The 20,324-nt window shown below is 34.1% G+C and overlaps 1 protein-coding gene across 1 annotated transcript; it reads left to right on the top strand.

The window, feature by feature from the left end:
* Positions 1-1,150: 1,150 nt before the first annotated feature.
* LOC127102625 (uncharacterized) lies at positions 1,151-2,624 on the top strand. The gene is made up of 4 exons (XM_051039972.1): positions 1,151-1,646; positions 1,712-1,765; positions 1,866-2,425; positions 2,577-2,624. Exons 1-4 carry the CDS (start codon positions 1,151-1,153, stop codon positions 2,622-2,624), a joined length of 1,158 nt encoding a protein of 385 aa, XP_050895929.1.
* Positions 2,625-20,324: the final 17,700 nt, after the last annotated feature.

The raw sequence follows: 20,324 nt of genomic DNA, 5'->3' as shown, positions 1-20,324 counted from the left end.
TATCCTGAAGCACAAAATTTAACTTACAGCAAATTTGTTTCAAAATTTGTTTATGTTAAGAAAAAAAGAGAATGGAAACCCCGTCAAAAAGGTTACACAATTGGTAGGCTTATATGGGTTCCTCCAACAACTGGCGAATTGTACTATCTTAGATTGATGCTCACACATGTCAAAGGCCCCCGCAGTTATAATGATATAAGAACAGTGAATAACGTAAAATATGATACTTTCCGGGATGCCTGTTTTGCTATGGGTTTTATCGGCGATGATAGAGAATTCATTGCAGCTATTAAAGAGGCAAATCATTGGGGTTCAGGTCAATATTTGAGATTACTATTTGTTCACATGTTATTATCAGGCAGCATTAACAGGCCAAGACATGTATAGAGTAAAACATGTCATCTCTTAGCTGATGGAATACTATATGCTCAACAGTGAATTGCAAACAATAGAGGTATTATTTTTCCTATATTGTGAATTTTTATTATATTTATTTGTTTGATTCTTAAAAGTAAATTTGTTTTATAGTTTACACTTATAATTACTATTGTATAAAGGTTTGAGGTTGTCGGATGAAGAGATAATGAATTTAACATTAATTGAGATTGAACGAAATCTTCAAAGGAAGAGCCGAAGTCTAAAGGAATTTGCTGGAATGCCTTATCCAAGTGGATATGTGGTTGAGCAGTTGGGAAATAAGCTCATATACGAAGAGCGGAGTTACAATCCAGCCGAACAATTGCAAGAATACAATAATTTGTTCTTAAATCTTACAGGTAAATATGTTAAATGTTTGTAAGTTTTGTCATAATTTTATAAAGTTAACTTTTAAAGTATGATTTTATCTTACAATTTTTCTTAATGTATAATTAATTTATTCACTGCATGTTTGCTATGTATTTTTTTTAAATTAGATGAGCAAAGAGGTGTATTCAAGCGAATAATGGAAGCAGTAAACAATCAATAAGAAGGCGTATTTTTTTTGTATGGATACGGTGGCACAGGGAAAACCTACATGTGGAGAACTCTAGCTTCCTACATAAGATCAAAGAAACAAATTTGTTTAACTGTTGCTTCATCGGGCATAGCTTCACTACTACTTCCAGGAGGTCGAACGGCTCATTCAATGTTCAAGATTCCAATACCTACAATGGAGTCTTCTACATGTAATATCGACAAAGGTAGTGATCGTGCAGAGCTACTAAAAATGGCAAAGTTGATAATTTGGGATGAAGCTCCAATGGCACACAAATTTTGTTTTGAAGCGTTTGATAAAACCCTTAAAGACATAATGGGGCGTTCCAATTGTTCTGACAAATTATTCAGAGGGAAAGTAATTGTACTTGGTGGAGATTTTCGCCAAATATTATCGGTTGTACCAAGGGGCAGCCGTTCAGATATAATACATTCTACAATAAATTCATCATACATCTGGGATCATTGTGTTGTGTTGAAGCTTACAAAGAACATGCGACTCCAACAAGCCGTCAATACTTCAAGTACATCTGAATTAGAATTGTTTTCTAATTGGATATTAAAAGTTGGCGATGGGAAATTGGAAGAACCTAACGATGGTTACACGGATATTCCTATTCCAAATGATTTCTTAATTTCTAACTATGATGATCCACTAGAAGCCATTGTTAGTGAAACATATCCGAAAACAATTACAAGAATCCAGAATTTTTGCAATCAAGAGCTATATTGGCAGGAACAATTGAAACGGTTGACATCATAAATCAATACGTTTTGGGATTCATACCAGGTATGCGTTATCCATTGTAAACATATTTATAGATACATTCATATATTTATATGTACTAACATAGATTTATAATAATAAAATTTCAAAAAAATTCCCAAAGGTGAAGAAAAGGAATATTTAAGTTCAGATTCTGTAGACACTTTTGACGGTGAAGGAAATGAAGCTTTTGATGTTTTGACCCCGAAATTTTTGAATACACTTACAACTTCCGGTCTACCTAACCACAAGATTAAATTGAAGATTGGGACCCCTATTATGTTGCTTCGAAACATTGATCAACCTGAAGGTCTCTGCAATGGAACAAGGCTTATAGTTACAAGATTGGCAAACCATGTTATCGAGGCAAAGATTATATCTGGAAAGAATATTGGAGGGGTTATCTATATTCCAAGAATGGATATGACTCCAACACAATCTCCGTGGCCATTCAAAATGACTAGAAGGCAATTTCCCATAACTATATGTTATGCTATGACAATTAACAAATCTCAAGGTCAGTCATTGGATTATGTTGGATTGTATTTGCCTAGAAGTGTATTTAGTTATGGTCAACTATATGTTGCAATATCAAGGGTCAAAAGCAAAAAAGAGCTTAAGATATTAATCCATGACAAGGATAACCATCCATTGAATTCTACAACAAATGTCGTGTTCAAAGAAGTTTTTGAAAACTTATAGAATGTAAGTTTTTCATTAGTTATATTATATCAACAAATGTCGTTGTTTATTATTAGAATTTTATTGAATGAGTTGTATAAAATATACATTATGTTTTAACATTTGTTTATATGGATGTAATTGTTTTTTACAGGGTAATGAATCATCACTTCCTAAAAAGTTGCGGACAGGTTTTGTATAAACCCAGTTTTTTAAGGACCAAAGAATTGTACGAAGTTAAATCATTTTTGTTGTTGGACTTATTTCTCACAATTTTAACTAAAATTGTGAACCTTCTGTTTCAATATCTTTTGTTGCATTAAACCTTACTGTATCAATTGCAATTAATTTTAACATTTGGTAGTATTCATTACTATATTTTAAAACAAATGAGGTTCTGGTATTTCTTTTACATGGTTTATGTATTTTGGTTAAATAATCATTTATTATGAAGGTTAATATTTGCGCTTTTATACCTCAAATTAGTAACAGATTGGAAAATTTCATCCATTACTAAATAAATATATTTTTATTTCTTATGTCCAAAATCTCAATGATAAATAGAATGTCTATTCATAACATTAACAATGGAATGTTTATTATATATCAATATACCAATAAATTGTAAAAATATTTTTGTATTATATTTTTTGATTATTTCCTTAATATAGTATACAAAAAAATTAAGCAAATTATATTACTATAAATTAATAATGTTTTACTTTATTATGTCCCAAACTGGAAAAAGTTATTTGTGGAAATTTTTTGAACCCATTTATTGATCATTTAACATCCATTACATTAAAAAAAACTCTTATGCAATAAATTTGTGTACGTTGATCCAACCATATATATATATATATATATATATATATATATATATATATATATATATATATATATATATATATATATATATATATATATATATATATATAAACAAAAAAATATATTATATTTTAATTTTTTTAAAATAAATTATTGCACTTGCGCGACCCGTGCGAACGCACGGGTCCTTTACTAGTTATGTATATTTTTTAAAACTACAATGTTTTTTCTTGTCTTGTTCGAGGTTTTTTTTTTCATATTGGATGTAATAATCATTATTTTTTACGTAGTTCCGTATATTATGATCGTGTACTCATTTTCTTTTATGTTTTGCAAGTGGGTTTTAGTATTCTTCAAAACTCACTTGAACCTTGATGTTTTTGTCATAACAAATAAAAATTCTTTCATAAATACAAAATAAATTCAAAAAGATTAAAAAATAAAAAGATAAAAAATGCACCATGATATTTTGGATTATTGATGACTTCTCGGGAAATATACCGATAATATTGTAGTAATAAAATGATTGAATCCACAAGGACGGCTATTTAACAAGTCAATATTGTGAAATGCGTAGAAAATAGTAAATTGGGGTGAGGGGATTCAAGTTTTAAATGCGAAAAGAGAATAAAGTGTTCTGACAATAATGCGAAAGCGGTTAGATTGTGTATAGAATCTCCTATTTCTCTATTGTTAATGTTCGATGCATTACATGAATGGTATCGTCCCTATAATTCCATGGTGAATTAACAAAATTGTTATACCCAATCCCTTGGTGTATAGCTCAATAATCTATACTCAGAGTTTTTTATCCCTGGTCCACCAGCGTAAGCAAGATTATGCAATGCAATAGAACATTAATTTCTAAGCACTACTCGGAGTTTTCTATCCCTAGTCCACCACCATAAGCATAGTAATTGTCTTAGGTCCAACACATAGACTAATGGTCAGTATTTCCTATGTGTCAAAAATTATATTAAAAGAGTATCTCACATATAAAGAATTAAGAACAAGGTGCATTTGAATAGAATTATATATCAAATTATTCATGCAATATCAAATAAAACATATGTCCCAACAATATCAAAATAGGTTCATCAAACACAACCTAACCCAAGGTGAATTAGCTACTCATAGTGCAAATTACAATTCTATCGTACACGCGATGTTGCGCATGATTATTCCAGTGGTTACACGCTTTTGCTCCCTTTTCACCTGATGTTCACTAAGCCTCTATTTCTCCACACTTAGTCACTTTTTCCTTTTTCTTTGGCTTTTGTTCTTCATTTTTGCTCCTCTTTAACTTGTTTTGATATGTTTCTTCGATTGGAAATATACAATGATAGAGTGTCATTACAACCCTAAACTTGAATTGTTGTTTGTCCTTAAGTAACTTGTCTGCATTGCCAATTTCAAACAGAAAACAAGTTGCACAATAACAATTGAACATCACCATATAACTTTTTCTTTACCTGACCATCGTTCTAGCTTCCAACTTCCATCCAAAAAATTCAAAAAAATATCCTCAAACTTTGACAAGTAGTTAACATGTCTCTCATCTCACCTTGACTCACTCAATGGATAAGGCAGTCTCTTAATCAACATGAAAAATGATTTATACTGAGTTTGATCATGTTCTAATATCATTCGTCAAAGAAATCAAAACACATACATTTGAAGACTTTTTTTATTGTATCTTGACTTATGCTCGGGTAGGATATTTTTGAAAAATTAAGTTTAAACCTTTGGAGTTAGGTACATAGTTCTCCTTATGATTAATATACCAACAGAATCAAATTGAATAATCAAGCAATAAAAGAATATTTGAATTGGTCATCAAATATTAAAGAAGAGTTATTTGATTATTATTAGCATTTAGAGGCATATAACTCTGTCAAGTAGTATCAGCTAGCTAGCTAAAGTCTAGGCTTATTTTAAATATTTCCTATTCAATTCTCACTATGTAATATATGTATATATATTGATGTATATCTCTGTAAAACATTCATTCAGAAATACATCACTTATAATATTATCATACCCCTTTGTTCCCTCTTGATGTTACTAGAGATACTACTATTGTGGTCCTTATTATGCATTTTTTATTCTTTTAATCCTTTTTTTGAAGAAGTTCCTTTTTCCACTTCTTATTTTCTCAAAATTTTGAATTTTTTTACCATTTTTCTCTAGTACCCCAATCTCAAACTTAAAAAATTGCTCACTTTCAAGAGCAAACCCCAACTTAATCTTTTTCATACCACTAAAGAACTATAATTCTACCTAACTTCAAAGAGAGGATGAAAAGATAAGATCTTTCAAGTCATATGACTAATAATTAAGGCTAAGTCACTGAAACAAAGGTTAAGCTCAAAGTGGTTAGCAATGGATGTACCTATTACTACAGGATGATTAAAAGGCTCAAAGTTAAAAGAAAACAACCGTCCTAGTATGTGTCAATCAAACCAGACAAATTTAATCGGAAATAGTTCAAACTTGATAAAATAATAATGCATTGATACACTCAATAGAAAGGAATAATAAACAATGGAATTGATTTGGCAAAAAAATATTACTAGTTGAGGTATCTGAAGGTTTAGTACAAGTCCCTTGATTACTTTTTCATCATTTGCCTTCAACTTGTAAGTTGTTTTCCTAATGATCAAGTTTTCTTTTTGGTTCATTTGTTCAACGATATAGCTGCAAAATTTGTAAATCTGAAAGAAACAACAACTACATAATTGTTCATTAAAGATAACATATATTGTAATTGAAAGGTATGCATGAGTGACTACTTCTTCTTATTGAATTTCATAACGTAAATTCTGCAAAATAAAAACTGGTTATAACATATGGGTTACCTCTCATCCATCACTTATTTTCTGTCATTAACTTGATGGCCCGTGCCTAAGGCATGTCATATGCAAGAGATGCCCTCACGCTAGTCAATTCACCTTCTTTCTTCACTTTGTCATAATTACTACCTTTTTCTTCCAGCTGGTAGCATGCCTCTAGGTCATCCATATACGGTGTCCATTCATACACCTTAAAAACAACTTTTTCCTTGTTGAAACTTAAGCTAAATTCACCAGTTTCCACATCTATTAAACCCTTCTCGGTTTCCAAGAATGGGCGTCTGAGAATAACTAGCCCACCTATGTGTCCTGTAACACCCTTCTAAAATACCCCAAATATTTAATTAAAATAACAACATATCAATCAGAGTAATATGCAATCAAGGGTGTCACACAATTATTTCACACCATTCATCATAATATTTAGTCATGCTCATTATTTAATTCAAAACATAAAGCATTGCACAATACGCAGCGGATAGAGATCAAATCGATCATTCAAAACATGTAGCACATTACATGTAAACTGGTTCAACAACCACAACAAACAATTAAAATATCCCATCCCGATGTTACATCTATCAGAGCATGACCCACTAAGGAGACTACTCTAGACTCCAAGCACTAGCTTCTACTCAATCACTGCTCGTTACCTGAAAAATAGTTGTAAGGGTGAGTTCCTCAATCGATATAATAAGCATTATAAAATATCATGTCATGTTAAGTAATTTAACACATTAATCACCCTAATCACATAACACATTCAGTAACGGTACATCAACTCAAACATCGTATTCAATACCAATACAACTCATACTCATACTCAATATCAACACAATTACACGTATAATATTGGAATACATCCATTCATATTATACGCCATACATATATTATGCAATGAGACTCCATGCATGCGGTACCGACTATTTGTGAACATATAGTTCACCTCACCGTCCAAATCCAGGCACGGCTACCAAGCCCACTAGTCCCACTCATTTGAGACCTAGTGACTCACTCACTAATTCCTCACCACGGGAATTAGCTACCACCCCTCAAGGGCCATGCTAATCACCTAGCATGCAAACATCAACAACAAATCCAAAATGATTTACTCACTAATTCCTCACCATGGGAATTAGCTACCACCATAACGGCCACAATATGCATGCTAATCACCTAGCAATGCAACATCAACAACAACCCAAGAATAGACATATGCTCACACTCTAAGCCATAAAACAGTCTATTCACAAATGCATACATAACTGATACATTCAAAGCATTATGCATACAATCATACATCATCAACATATGTCTCAAAACATCATATCATGTCAAATAATTCAATCACAGTATTAGCACACTCTACTAATACCTATACTGCTCAAAACAGCGGGAAATAATCCCTACTATATCACACACCGATATAGGCAACCATCAAATAGGTACACAACATTTTAAATAACAATTTTTCCACTTTTCAACAGTGTTAACCGGTTAACGCCCTGGGTTAACCGGTTAACGCAGGCAGAACACGCTTCCTGGCAATTCACAACAGTGTTAACCGGTTAACGCCCTGGGTTAACCGGTTAACGCAAATAGAACAGCAATATTTCACAACTCACAACAGTGTTAACCGGTTAACACCCTGGGTTAACCGGTTAACGCAGACAAAACAGCAAATTTACACAATTCAAAACAGTGTTAACCGGTTAACACCCTGGGTTAACCGGTTAACGCAAGACAGAAAGCTGTTCCTGCGCTAACACAAAGCAGAATGCAGAATTCTCCGCATTTTCCGCCGTTGGAGGACTTCCGGACCTCCGATTCCAATTCCGTAAAAAGCTATACGTTCGGGAAAACACTACCCATCCAATTACCGATTCAATTTCAGATTTAACACAACTTATTCATCACAATTGTTAGCATTCCTAATCCCAATTAGGGTCAATTCAACGGTTTATCACTACCCATTACATGTTAACCCATAATACCCATTAAACGACGATAAACCCCCCTTACCTGAGTTAATCCGACAATCTCTAAGCTCCAAGCTTTTCTCTTCTCCAATCTTCTTCCTCTTGCTCTGCCTCTTTGCCCTTTCTCCACTTTCTCAATCGCTTCTCTGTTTCACGTGAAAACTCTTTTTACCGAATGGAACTCTTTTTCCTTATTTCCAACTTATATATATTTTCCAATAATTATTATTTCAATAATAATAATAATAATCCAATAATTCCAATTATTTAATTAAATTAATAAATATAATATTAACTTAAATTAAATAATTATCTTATTTTTATCGGGGTGTTACAACTCTCCCCCACTAAAAGAGTTTTCGTCCTCGAAAACATACCTCAAGCGAACAACTCCGGATAAGACTCCTTCATCTGACTCTCTAGTTCCCAAGTCACATTGCCACCTGCTGGTCCTCCCCAAGCTACCTTTACCAAAGCAATCTCTTTACCCCGCAACTGCTTCAACTCTCGATCCTTGATCCTCATAGGTGATGTTTCAACAGTCAGGTTATCTCTCACCTGTACATCATCTATTTGGACTACATGTGACGGATCATGAATGTACCTCCTCAACTGAGACACATGAAAAACCTCATGCAAATTCGCAAGTGACGGCGGTAAAGCGATACGATAGGCTACCTCCCCTATCCTCTCCAAAATCTGATAAGGACCAATAAATCGAGGTGTCAACTTCTTCGACTTCAAAGCTCGACCAACACCAGTTATCGGAGTGACACGAAGAAACACATGATCTCCCTCTTGAAACTCAAGTGACTTCCTCCTCTTGTCGTGATAACTCTTCTGACGACTCTGAGCAATCCTCATCTTCTCCTGAATCATTTTAATCTTTTCCGTAGTTTGTTGAACAATCTCCGGTCCAACCACAGCACTCTCACCGGACTCATACCAACATAAAGGTGTCCGACATCTCCTACCATACAAAGCTTCAAACGGTGCCATACCAATGCTCGAATGAAAACTATTGTTGTAGGTAAACTCAATCAAAGGTAAATAACAATCCCAAGCACCTCCCTTTTCCAAAACACAAGCCCTCAAAAGATCCTCTAGTGACTGAATCGTCCTTTCAGTCTGACCATCAGTCTGCGGATGATATGCAGAACTCAATCTCAGCTTAGTTCCCAAAGCCTTCTGCAAACCTTCCCAAAACTTCGATGTAAATCTAGGATCTCTGTCCGAAACAATACTCAACGGAATACCATGCAAACTTACAATTTCCTCAATATACAACTCAGCTAATCTCTCTAACGGATAATCCATTCTGATCGGAATGAAATGAGCCGATTTTGTCAATCTATCAACAATCACCCAAATAGCTTCAAAATTCTTACTTGTCCTCGGCAAACCAAAAACAAAATCCATACTGATACTATCCCACTTCCACTCTGGAATAGCCAACGGTTGCATTAGCCCAGACGGCTTCTGATGCTCAATCTTTGACTTCTGACAAGTCAAACAAGAATAAACAAAACTCGCAATTTCTCTTTTCATTCCCGGCCACCAAAATAACTTTTTCAAATCATGATACATCTTCGTAGCTCCAGGATGAATACTCAGGCCACTACGATGTCCTTCCTCCAGAATACTCTTCTTAAGTTCGGTAACATCCGGAATACACACCCGATTACCAAATTTCAAAACACCATTCTCATCAACTCTGAATTCACCACCTTAACCTTGATTCACTAGAGTCAACTTATCAACCAAAAGCACATCGGATTTCTGACCCTCTCTAATCTCATCCAGAATACCACTCGTTAACTTCAACATTCCCAATTTAACACTATTGTGAGTACTCTCACACACCAAACTCAAGTCTCTAAACTGCTCAATTAAATCCAATTCCCTAACCATTAACATAGACATATGTAATGATTTCCGACTCAATGCATCAACCACTACATTTGCTTTACCCGGATGGTAATTCAAACCAAAGTCATAATCCTTCAGAAACTCTAACCATCTCCTCTGTCTCATATTCAGTTCTTTCTGATCAAACAAATACTTTAAACTTTTATGGTCACTGAAAACCTCAAATCTTGATCCGTACAAGTAATGCCTCCATAACTTCAGAACAAATACCACAGCTGCCAACTCTAAATCGTGCGTCGGATAGTTCCTCTCATGAACCCTCAGTTGTCTCGAAGCATAAGCTATAACCTGCTTATTCTGCATCAACACACCACCCAAACCCAACAATGAAGCATCACAGTAAACCTCAAATGATTCCGACGAACTCGGTAATATCAGAATAGGAGCAGTAGTCAACCTTCTCTTTAACTCTTGGAAACCTTCTTCACATTTTGAGTCCCAAACAAACGCTTGCCCCTTTCTAGTCAACATCGTCAACGGTAACGCCAACTTAGAAAATCCATCAATGAACTTCCTATAATAACCAGCCAAACCAAGGAAACTTCGAATCTCAGCAACAGACTTAGGAGCTTCCCACTTAGATACCGCTTCTATCTTAGAAGGATCAACAACAACACCACCTCTTGAAATCACATGACCAAGAAAACTGACCTCTTCTAACCAAAATTCACATTTAGAGAGTTTAGCAAATAACTTCTTTTCTCGTAGAACTTCTAAAACCACTCTCAAATGCTCAGCATGCTCTTCTTCAGATTTCGAATACACCAATATGTCATCAATAAACACCACAACAAACTTATCTAGGTACGGATGGAAAATCCTATTCATATACTCCATAAATACTCCAGGCGCATTAGTCACACCAAAAGGCATTACAGAATACTCATAATGTCCATACCTTGTTCTGAAAGCAGTCTTCTGAATATCCTCAGTTTTCACACGTATCTGATGATACCCAGATCTCAAATCTATCTTGCTGAACACACTCGCACCAACCAACTGATCCATCAAATCATCAATCCTCGGCAAAGGATACCGATTCTTGATCGTCACTTTATTCAGTTGCCTGTAGTCCACACACAACCTCATAGTACCTTCTTTCTTCTTAACCAATAACACTGGTGCACCCCACGGTGACACACTCGGACGAATAAATTTCTTATCCAGCAGATCTTCCAACTGACTCTTCAATTCAGTTAACTCAACAGCAGACATACGATACGGAGCCATCGATATCAGTCTAGTACCAGGTACCAAATCGATCGAGAACTCAACTTCACGCTCTGGCGGTAATTCATTCACTTCTTCCGGAAACACATCAGGAAAATCACACACCACGGCTAGATCGCAAATCACCAGTTTATCTTTAGCCTCCAAAGTCGCTAACAGCATAAACAACTCTGCCCCATCTGCTACTTCCTCATTCACCTGCCTTGCTGATAGAAACAAACTCTTTCCTTCCTCAATCTCAGGAAAGATCACAGTCTTATCAAAACAGTTGATATAGACTCGGTTAAACACCAACCAGTTCATACCCAGAATAACATCAATTTGCACTAATGGAAGACACACTAGGTCCATCCCAAAGTCTCTACCAAAAATACTCAAAGGACAATTTAAACAAACTGAAGTAGTAGTCACTGAACCCTTCGCAGGAGTATCAATCACCATACTTCCATGCATCTCAGATATCTCTAACTTAAGTTTCACAGCACAATCCAAAGATATAAAGGAATGAGTCGCACCTGTGTCAATAATAGCTACAAGAGGAAAGCCATTAATATAACACGTACCTCGGATCAAACGATCATCTGCAAAAGTCTCAGAACCCGATAAAGCAAAGACCTTGCCTCCTGACTGATTCTCTTTCTTCGGCTTAGGACACTGTGGACTGATATGGCCCACCTCTCCACAGTTAAAACAAGTCACAGTCTTCAACCGGCACTCTGCAGCCAAGTGACCACCTTTTCCACACTTGAAACACTTCTTCTCATTACTGGTACACTCATGGACACGATGTCCAGCCTGACCACATCTGTAACACTTAGCAGGAGCACTGGAGTCTCCCCCACTAGGCCTCTTCATCCCACTCTGTCTCTGGAAACCTCTGCCAGCTGCATACGGTTTCCCACGATCATTCTGATTCTTGCCTTTCCTATCAACCCTCTGCTGATAGCTCTCCGCTCTGGCTTTGGAATCTTGTTCAAAAATCCTGCAACAGTCAACCAAATCAGAAAACACTCTAATCCGCTGATATCCAATAGCCTGCTTGATCTCGGGACGTAACCCGTTCTCAAACTTCACACATTTCGAAAATTCTCCAGCAGCCTCATTATAGGGAGTGTAATACTTCGACAGCTCTGTGAACTTAGCAGCATACTCAGTAACAGACCTGTTACCCTGCTTCAATTCTAAGAACTCTATCTCTTTCTTTCCTCTGACATCCTCTGGAAAGTACTTCCTCAGGAATCTCTCTCTGAACACCGCCCAAGTGATCTCAGCATTCCCAGCAGCTTCCAACTCAGTGCGGGTAGCAACCCACCAATCATCAGCTTCCTCTGACAGCATATGCGTACCGAACCTGACCTTCTGGTTATCGGCACATTCAGTCACTCGGAAGATTCTCTCGATCTCCTTCAACCACTTCTGAGCACCATCTGGATCGTATGCTCCCTTGAACATTGGAGGATTGTTCTTCTGGAACTCACTCAGTTGACGAGCAGCTCCCATTCCCACAACATTCAGATTTCCTCCAAGTACTCCCGCTAGCATACCCAGAGCCTCAACAATCGCAGCATCGTCTCTACCTCTTCCAGCCATCTCTATTCTGAAAACCCAACAAGCTAAAACAATAAGTACTGATAGGGTTACACAACACCTATCCCGTACAGGGGAAACAGAATAATTACGACTCGACTCGACCGACTATGCTCTGATACCACTAATGTAACACCCTTCTAAAATACCCCAAATATTTAATTAAAATAACAACATATCAATCAGAGTAATATGCAATCAAGGGTGTCACACAATTATTTCACACCATTCATCATAATATTTAGTCATGCTCATTATTTAATTCAAAACATAAAGCATTGCACAATACGCAGCGGATAGAGATCAAATCGATCATTCAAAACATGTAGCACATTACATGTAAACTGGTTCAACAACCACAACAAACAATTAAAATATCCCATCCCGATGTTACATCTATCAGAGCATGACCCACTAAGGAGACTACTCTAGACTCCAAGCACTAGCTTCTACTCAATCACTGCTCGTTACCTGAAAAATAGTTGTAAGGGTGAGTTCCTCAATCGATATAATAAGCATTATAAAATATCATGTCATGTTAAGTAATTTAACACATTAATCACCCTAATCACATAACACATTCAGTAACGGTACATCAACTCAAACATCGTATTCAATACCAATACAACTCATACTCATACTCAATATCAACACAATTACACGTATAATATTGGAATACATCCATTCATATTATACGCCATACATATATTATGCAATGAGACTCCATGCATGCGGTACCGACTATTTGTGAACATATAGTTCACCTCACCGTCCAAATCCAGGCACGGCTACCAAGCCCACTAGTCCCACTCATTTGAGACCTAGTGACTCACTCACTAATTCCTCACCACGGGAATTAGCTACCACCCCTCAAGGGCCATGCTAATCACCTAGCATGCAAACATCAACAACAAATCCAAAATGATTTACTCACTAATTCCTCACCATGGGAATTAGCTACCACCATAACGGCCACAATATGCATGCTAATCACCTAGCAATGCAACATCAACAACAACCCAAGAATAGACATATGCTCACACTCTAAGCCATAAAACAGTCTATTCACAAATGCATACATAACTGATACATTCAAAGCATTATGCATACAATCATACATCATCAACATATGTCTCAAAACATCATATCATGTCAAATAATTCAATCACAGTATTAGCACACTCTACTAATACCTATACTGCTCAAAACAGCGGGAAATAATCCCTACTATATCACACACCGATATAGGCAACCATCAAATAGGTACACAACATTTTAAATAACAATTTTTCCACTTTTCAACAGTGTTAACCGGTTAACGCCCTGGGTTAACCGGTTAACGCAGGCAGAACACGCTTCCTGGCAATTCACAACAGTGTTAACCGGTTAACGCCCTGGGTTAACCGGTTAACGCAAATAGAACAGCAATATTTCACAACTCACAACAGTGTTAACCGGTTAACACCCTGGGTTAACCGGTTAACGCAGACAAAACAGCAAATTTACACAATTCAAAACAGTGTTAACCGGTTAACACCCTGGGTTAACCGGTTAACGCAAGACAGAAAGCTGTTCCTGCGCTAACACAAAGCAGAATGCAGAATTCTCCGCATTTTCCGCCGTTGGAGGACTTCCGGACCTCCGATTCCAATTCCGTAAAAAGCTATACGTTCGGGAAAACACTACCCATCCAATTACCGATTCAATTTCAGATTTAACACAACTTATTCATCACAATTGTTAGCATTCCTAATCCCAATTAGGGTCAATTCAACGGTTTATCACTACCCATTACATGTTAACCCATAATACCCATTAAACGACGATAAACCCCCCTTACCTGAGTTAATCCGGCAATCTCTAAGCTCCAAGCTTTTCTCTTCTCCAATCTTCTTCCTCTTGCTCTGCCTCTTTGCCCTTTCTCCACTTTCTCAATCGCTTCTCTGTTTCACGTGAAAACTCTTTTTACCAAATGGAACTCTTTTTCCTTATTTCCAACTTATATATATTTTCCAATAATTATTATTTCAATAATAATAATAATAATCCAATAATTCCAATTATTTAATTAAATTAATAAATATAATATTAACTTAAATTAAATAATTATCTTATTTTTATCGGGGTGTTACATGTCCCTTCATGTAAACCACCACGAAATTTGCAAGAAAAACTAAACCATCGACATGTACTAACACGTCATGTAAGACCAAGTGGATGAGTAACAAATAAATCAACCAAATTGAGAGTCATATTACTCGGTATGATCTCTCCCAAGTTCTATTCCTTAACTTTATTTAGTGTCATTACATTAATACTTGATCCTAAATCACATAAATCGCGTAGGATCTTTACTCCACCAATGGTACAAGCGATGGTGAACTTACTTGGATCCTTTAGTTTTAGTGGCACTATTAGAGGCACTGTCGTATCATCTTTCTCTGTCATGTTTACATATTCTTTGATCAACTTCTGCTTTGTACCCTTTAGCAATGCCTTCATGAATTTAGCAAACTTAGGCATTATTTCTAAAACTTCATGAAACGAAATACTTACCTGAAGTGTAGTCAACGTCTCTTTAAACTATGCGAACAACCTTGCCTCATCTTCCTGTGATGGTTTCTTTTTAATTATGGGATAAGAAAGTTTGATATAATCAGGTAGTTCTGGATTGGGATTTGTCATACCCTAAATTTTCCCCACCTAAAGTTATTCATCTGCATTTCAGTCATATCCATTCATTTGCATTCATCGTCTGTATGCTTCACTAGTATCTAATTTGCATCATTTCTTATGACCATTTCATCTATCATGCACCATTAGAGTCTTTAGAGTGTTAACTTAGGTAGTTCATGACTTATTGGATATCATTTTTGGTTGGATATAAGTGTTTGGCTTTCCTCATGAGCCAAATGCTAATATTTTAACCCTTTAAAAATATAGCTCATTTGATTAGCAAGTTTGGAACTTGTTGTGGTTCAATCATGCATACACCAACTCATTCATTTTAATTTAAGATGATTTTAAGATCTCATGTCTTTCAAATCTACCATCCAACCAAAGCTATACAATTTTCATTTTTGAGCAAATAGGTCATAAAGGAGTTCAAATTCTATTTTTTTTGAAAAATAAGGATGAGCAAAGGATTTTTTTTAATTGAACCATTTAGCTTTGGAATTTACAAAGAGGTGGAAGTTACATTCAAATTCATGAAGCTACAATTTGTCATGTTACTTGAACGAATTTTGGTACATGTTACAATTTTTTTTTGAATTAAAAGAACCCAACCTAAACATGAGTTTGTCTTATAACAACCAAAACCTAGGATAAAGCTTAAGGCTAATGTGCTACAAATCTCCATTTTTGTTTGCCTTTATTTATTCATCCTCCAATGATATCTCCCATGCCGAGTTCATCCAATACCTATAGTACAAAGCAAAAATTTCAAATTAAAAAAAAAAAAACAAGTGTAAGAAAACCAATTCCTTTGTCTCATCACAACCATAACAGTTCCAAATTCATATAATTCATTCCTTAAGTTCATATTAAAAGGAAAACAAAACAAGGTTCAAGTAAAGGAAAAGAACTTGAGTTGATAGACACAAGTTTTATTGCAATAAAACTAACAATGCATTTCTTTCCACAATAGAATAGAACAATTTCATAAATAAATAAAAAGTTAAGCAGAAACATACAACAATTATGTGCCAAGTAGTCCGGAATTTTTCTGCAACAAAGAAGTGAGACAAAGCATTGCAGTAAAAAAAGAGACAACAGATGCAGTAAAGAGAAAGGGAAACCAATACAAGAGCAATTTAAGTTATTGCATTCACAAAACCAAAAGCATTGCATTTCACAACATATATCACAAATAGTACAAATCGGTTTTCTCCACTCTCATTCCACTCCCTCTACTCCACTCTAGGGGTGTGCATGGATCATAAACCAAACCAAATTGAACCATATATATGGTTCGGTTTGGATCTTAAAACCATTTTTATAAAACCAAATTGAACCATATATTTAAAAAAAATGTAAATCGAAAATAATTTTTTTTGAAAATAAAATAATAATTTCTATTCTGTAATTATAAAAAATTAAAAAAAAATTAAAATATTTTTTTTCTGAAAATAAAAGTTGTTTTTATTCTGAAAATTTAAAAAATTATCAAAAAAAATTATTTAAAAAGATCTAATTCTTTTACAAAAATCATTTTTTTACTGAAAAAATACAAAATAATTTTGGTAAAAAATATTTTTTTTATTTAGGTGAAAATAATAATTTTATTTGAAAAAAAATATCAAATATAATTTTTTTGAAAAAATATCCAAATATAATATTTTTCGTGAAAAGAAAAAAAAAATCTGAATATTATTTTTAAAACAATTTTTTATGAAATTTAAAAAAATTTAAAATATAAAATTGATTTATAATGTTATAAAACATGAAAACACAAATATAAAAATGTAACACATCGTAAAATTTGAATACCCAATAACAAAACCAAATTTTTATAATGAGTAACGGTTTATATTTGGATAATAAAATGGATACCCAAATTTTTATTTTAGCATTTGGTTTGGTTTTTTAAAAGTAGAACCGTTTGGATACCAATTTGGTTATGGATAACCGGTTTTTTTGCGCACCCCTACATAGGACTATAATAATAGTTAGACTATAATAATGGCTAAAATCTACAAGAATCTCCGGCAACGACGGCAATTTGATCCGCTGTCACGCGCGGGTCAAAACGAGTGTTTTTCAAAAACATAGTACGACGACAATTTTAACTACCAAAACAGATTTTCTTGAACTACCAAAACAAAAAATAAATCATAAAAAATAGAAAAATAGGGAATTTCGATTTTTTAGGGTGGCATCCACAATTTGGTCCCTAAATCGAGGTTTTTGATCCTTGATTTTTTCCTAATAAATCGACAAATAATGAGAAAACACAGAACTAATTCAGCAATGCAACAACAAATAGGAAAATACCGATAATATCCCTATTAAGAACAAACAATTGAAATACAAAAAAAAACGATTAAAATAAAATACAAAAACACGAAAAATAATCTAATAACGTCAATTAAGAATTTTGAGAATTTTTTTAAATTTTTTTGAAACTACCAAAACAGAAAATAAATCATAAAAAATAGAAAAATAAGGAATTCCGATTTTTTAGGGTGGCGTCCACTATTTAGCCCCTAAATAGAGGCTTTTGATCCTTGATTTTTTCCTAATAAATCGACAAATAATCGGAATAATCTGAGACGATTTTCTTAAAAACAATTTTTTTTTCCTAAACCGCAAAAACACCAGAGCACAAGAAAGTTAGGGAAAAAACTATTAAAACACATATGACTATAATAATAGTTAGACTATAATAATGACTAAAATCTACAAAAATCCCCGGCAATGACGTCAATTTGATCCGCTGTCGCGCGCGGGTTAAAACGAATGTTTCTCAAAAACGTATTACGACGACAATTTTAACTACCAAAACAGATTTTTTTGAAACTACCAAAATAGAAAATAAAAAAAAAATAGAAAAATAGGGAATTTCGATTTTTTAGGGTGGCGTCCACAAGTTAGTCCCTAAATAGAGGCTTTTGATCCTTGATTTTTTCCTAATAAATCGACAAATAATGAGAAAACACATAACTAATTCAACAATGCAGCAAAAAATAGGAAAATACCGACAATGTCCCTATTAAGAACAAACAATGGAAATACGAAAAAACGATTACAATAAATTACAAAAAATACAAAAACACGAAAATTAATCTAATAACGTCAATTAAGAATTTTGAGAATTTTTTCAGATTTTTTTGAAACTACCAAAATAGAAAATCAATCATAAAAAATAGAAAAATAGGGAATTTCAATTTTTTAGGGTGGCGTGCATTATTTAGTCCCTAAATAGAGGCTTTTGATCCTTGATTTTTTCCTAATAAATCGACAAATAATCGGAATAATTTGAGACGATTTTCTTAAAAACAGAATTTTTTTCCCTAAACCGCAAAAACACTATAGCACAAGAAAGTTAGGGCAAAAAAATGTTAAAACACATATGACTATAATAATGGCTAAAATCTACAAGAATCCCCGGCAACGGCGCCAATTTAATCCGCTGTCGCGCGCGGGTCAAACGAGTGTTTTTCAAAAACGTATTACGGCAACAATTTTAACTACCAAAACAGATTTTTTTTAAACTACCAAAATAGAAAATAAATCATAAAAAATAGAAAAATAGTGAATTTCGATTTTTTAGGGTGGCGTCCACAATTTAGTCACTAATTAGAGGCTTTTGATCCTTATTTTTCCCCTAATAAATCGACAAATAATGAGAAAACACATAACTAATTCAGCAATGCAGCAACAAATAGGAAAATACCGACAATGACCCTATTAAGAACAAACAATTGAAATACGAAAAAATGATTAAAATAAAGTACAAAAAATACAAAAACACGAAAATTAATCTAATAACATTAATTAAGAATTTTGAGAATTTTTTCAAATTTTTTTGAAACTACCAAAACAGAAAATAAATCATAAAAAATAGAAAAATAGGGAATTTCGATTTTTTAGGGTGGCGTCCACTATTTAGTCCCTAAATTTAGTCCCTAAATTTGATCCTTGATTTTTTCCTAATAAACCGACAAATAATCAAAATAATCTAAGACGATTTTCTTAAAAATTGACTTTTTTTCCTAAACCGCAAAAACACCAGAGCACAAGAAAGTTAGGGCAAAAAAATGTTAAAACACGTATGACTATAATAATAGTTAGATTATAATAATGTCTAAAATTTACAAGAATCCCCGACAACGACGCCAATTTAATCCCCTGTCGCGCGCGGGTCAAAACGAGTGTTTTTCAAAAACGTAGTACGGCGACAATTTTAACTACCAAAACAATTTTTTTTGAAACTACCAAAACAGAAAATAAATCATAAAAAATAGAAAAATAGGGAATTTCGATTTTTTAGGGTGGCGTCCACAATTTAGTCCTTAAATAAAGGCTTTTGATCCTTGATTTTTTCCTAATAAATCGACAAATAATGGGAAAACACATAATTAATTCAGCAATACAGCAACAAATAGGAAAATACCGCCAATGTCCCTATTAAGAACAAACAATTGAAATACGAAAAAAAACGATTAAAATAAAATACAAAAAATACAAAAACACGAAAATTAATCTAATAACGTCAATTAAGAATTTTGAGGATTTTTTAAGATTTTTTTTGAAACTACCAAAATAGAAAATAAATCATAAAAAATAAAAAATAGGGAATTTCGATTTTTTAGGGTGACGTCCATTATTTAGTCTTTTAATAGAGGCTTTTGATCCTTGATTTTTTCCTAATGAATTGACAAATAATTGAAATAATCTGAGACGATTTTCTTAAAACATTTTTTTTTCCTAAACCACAAAAACACCAGAGCACAAGAAAGTTAGGGCAAAAAAATGTTAAAACACATATGACTA

The sequence above is a fragment of the Lathyrus oleraceus genome, chromosome 7 (genome assembly GCF_024323335.1).
Source record: "Lathyrus oleraceus cultivar Zhongwan6 chromosome 7, CAAS_Psat_ZW6_1.0, whole genome shotgun sequence".
In the NCBI taxonomy this organism is placed as follows: domain Eukaryota; kingdom Viridiplantae; phylum Streptophyta; class Magnoliopsida; order Fabales; family Fabaceae; genus Lathyrus; species Lathyrus oleraceus.
This window is presented reverse-complemented; position numbering and strand designations above follow the sequence as displayed.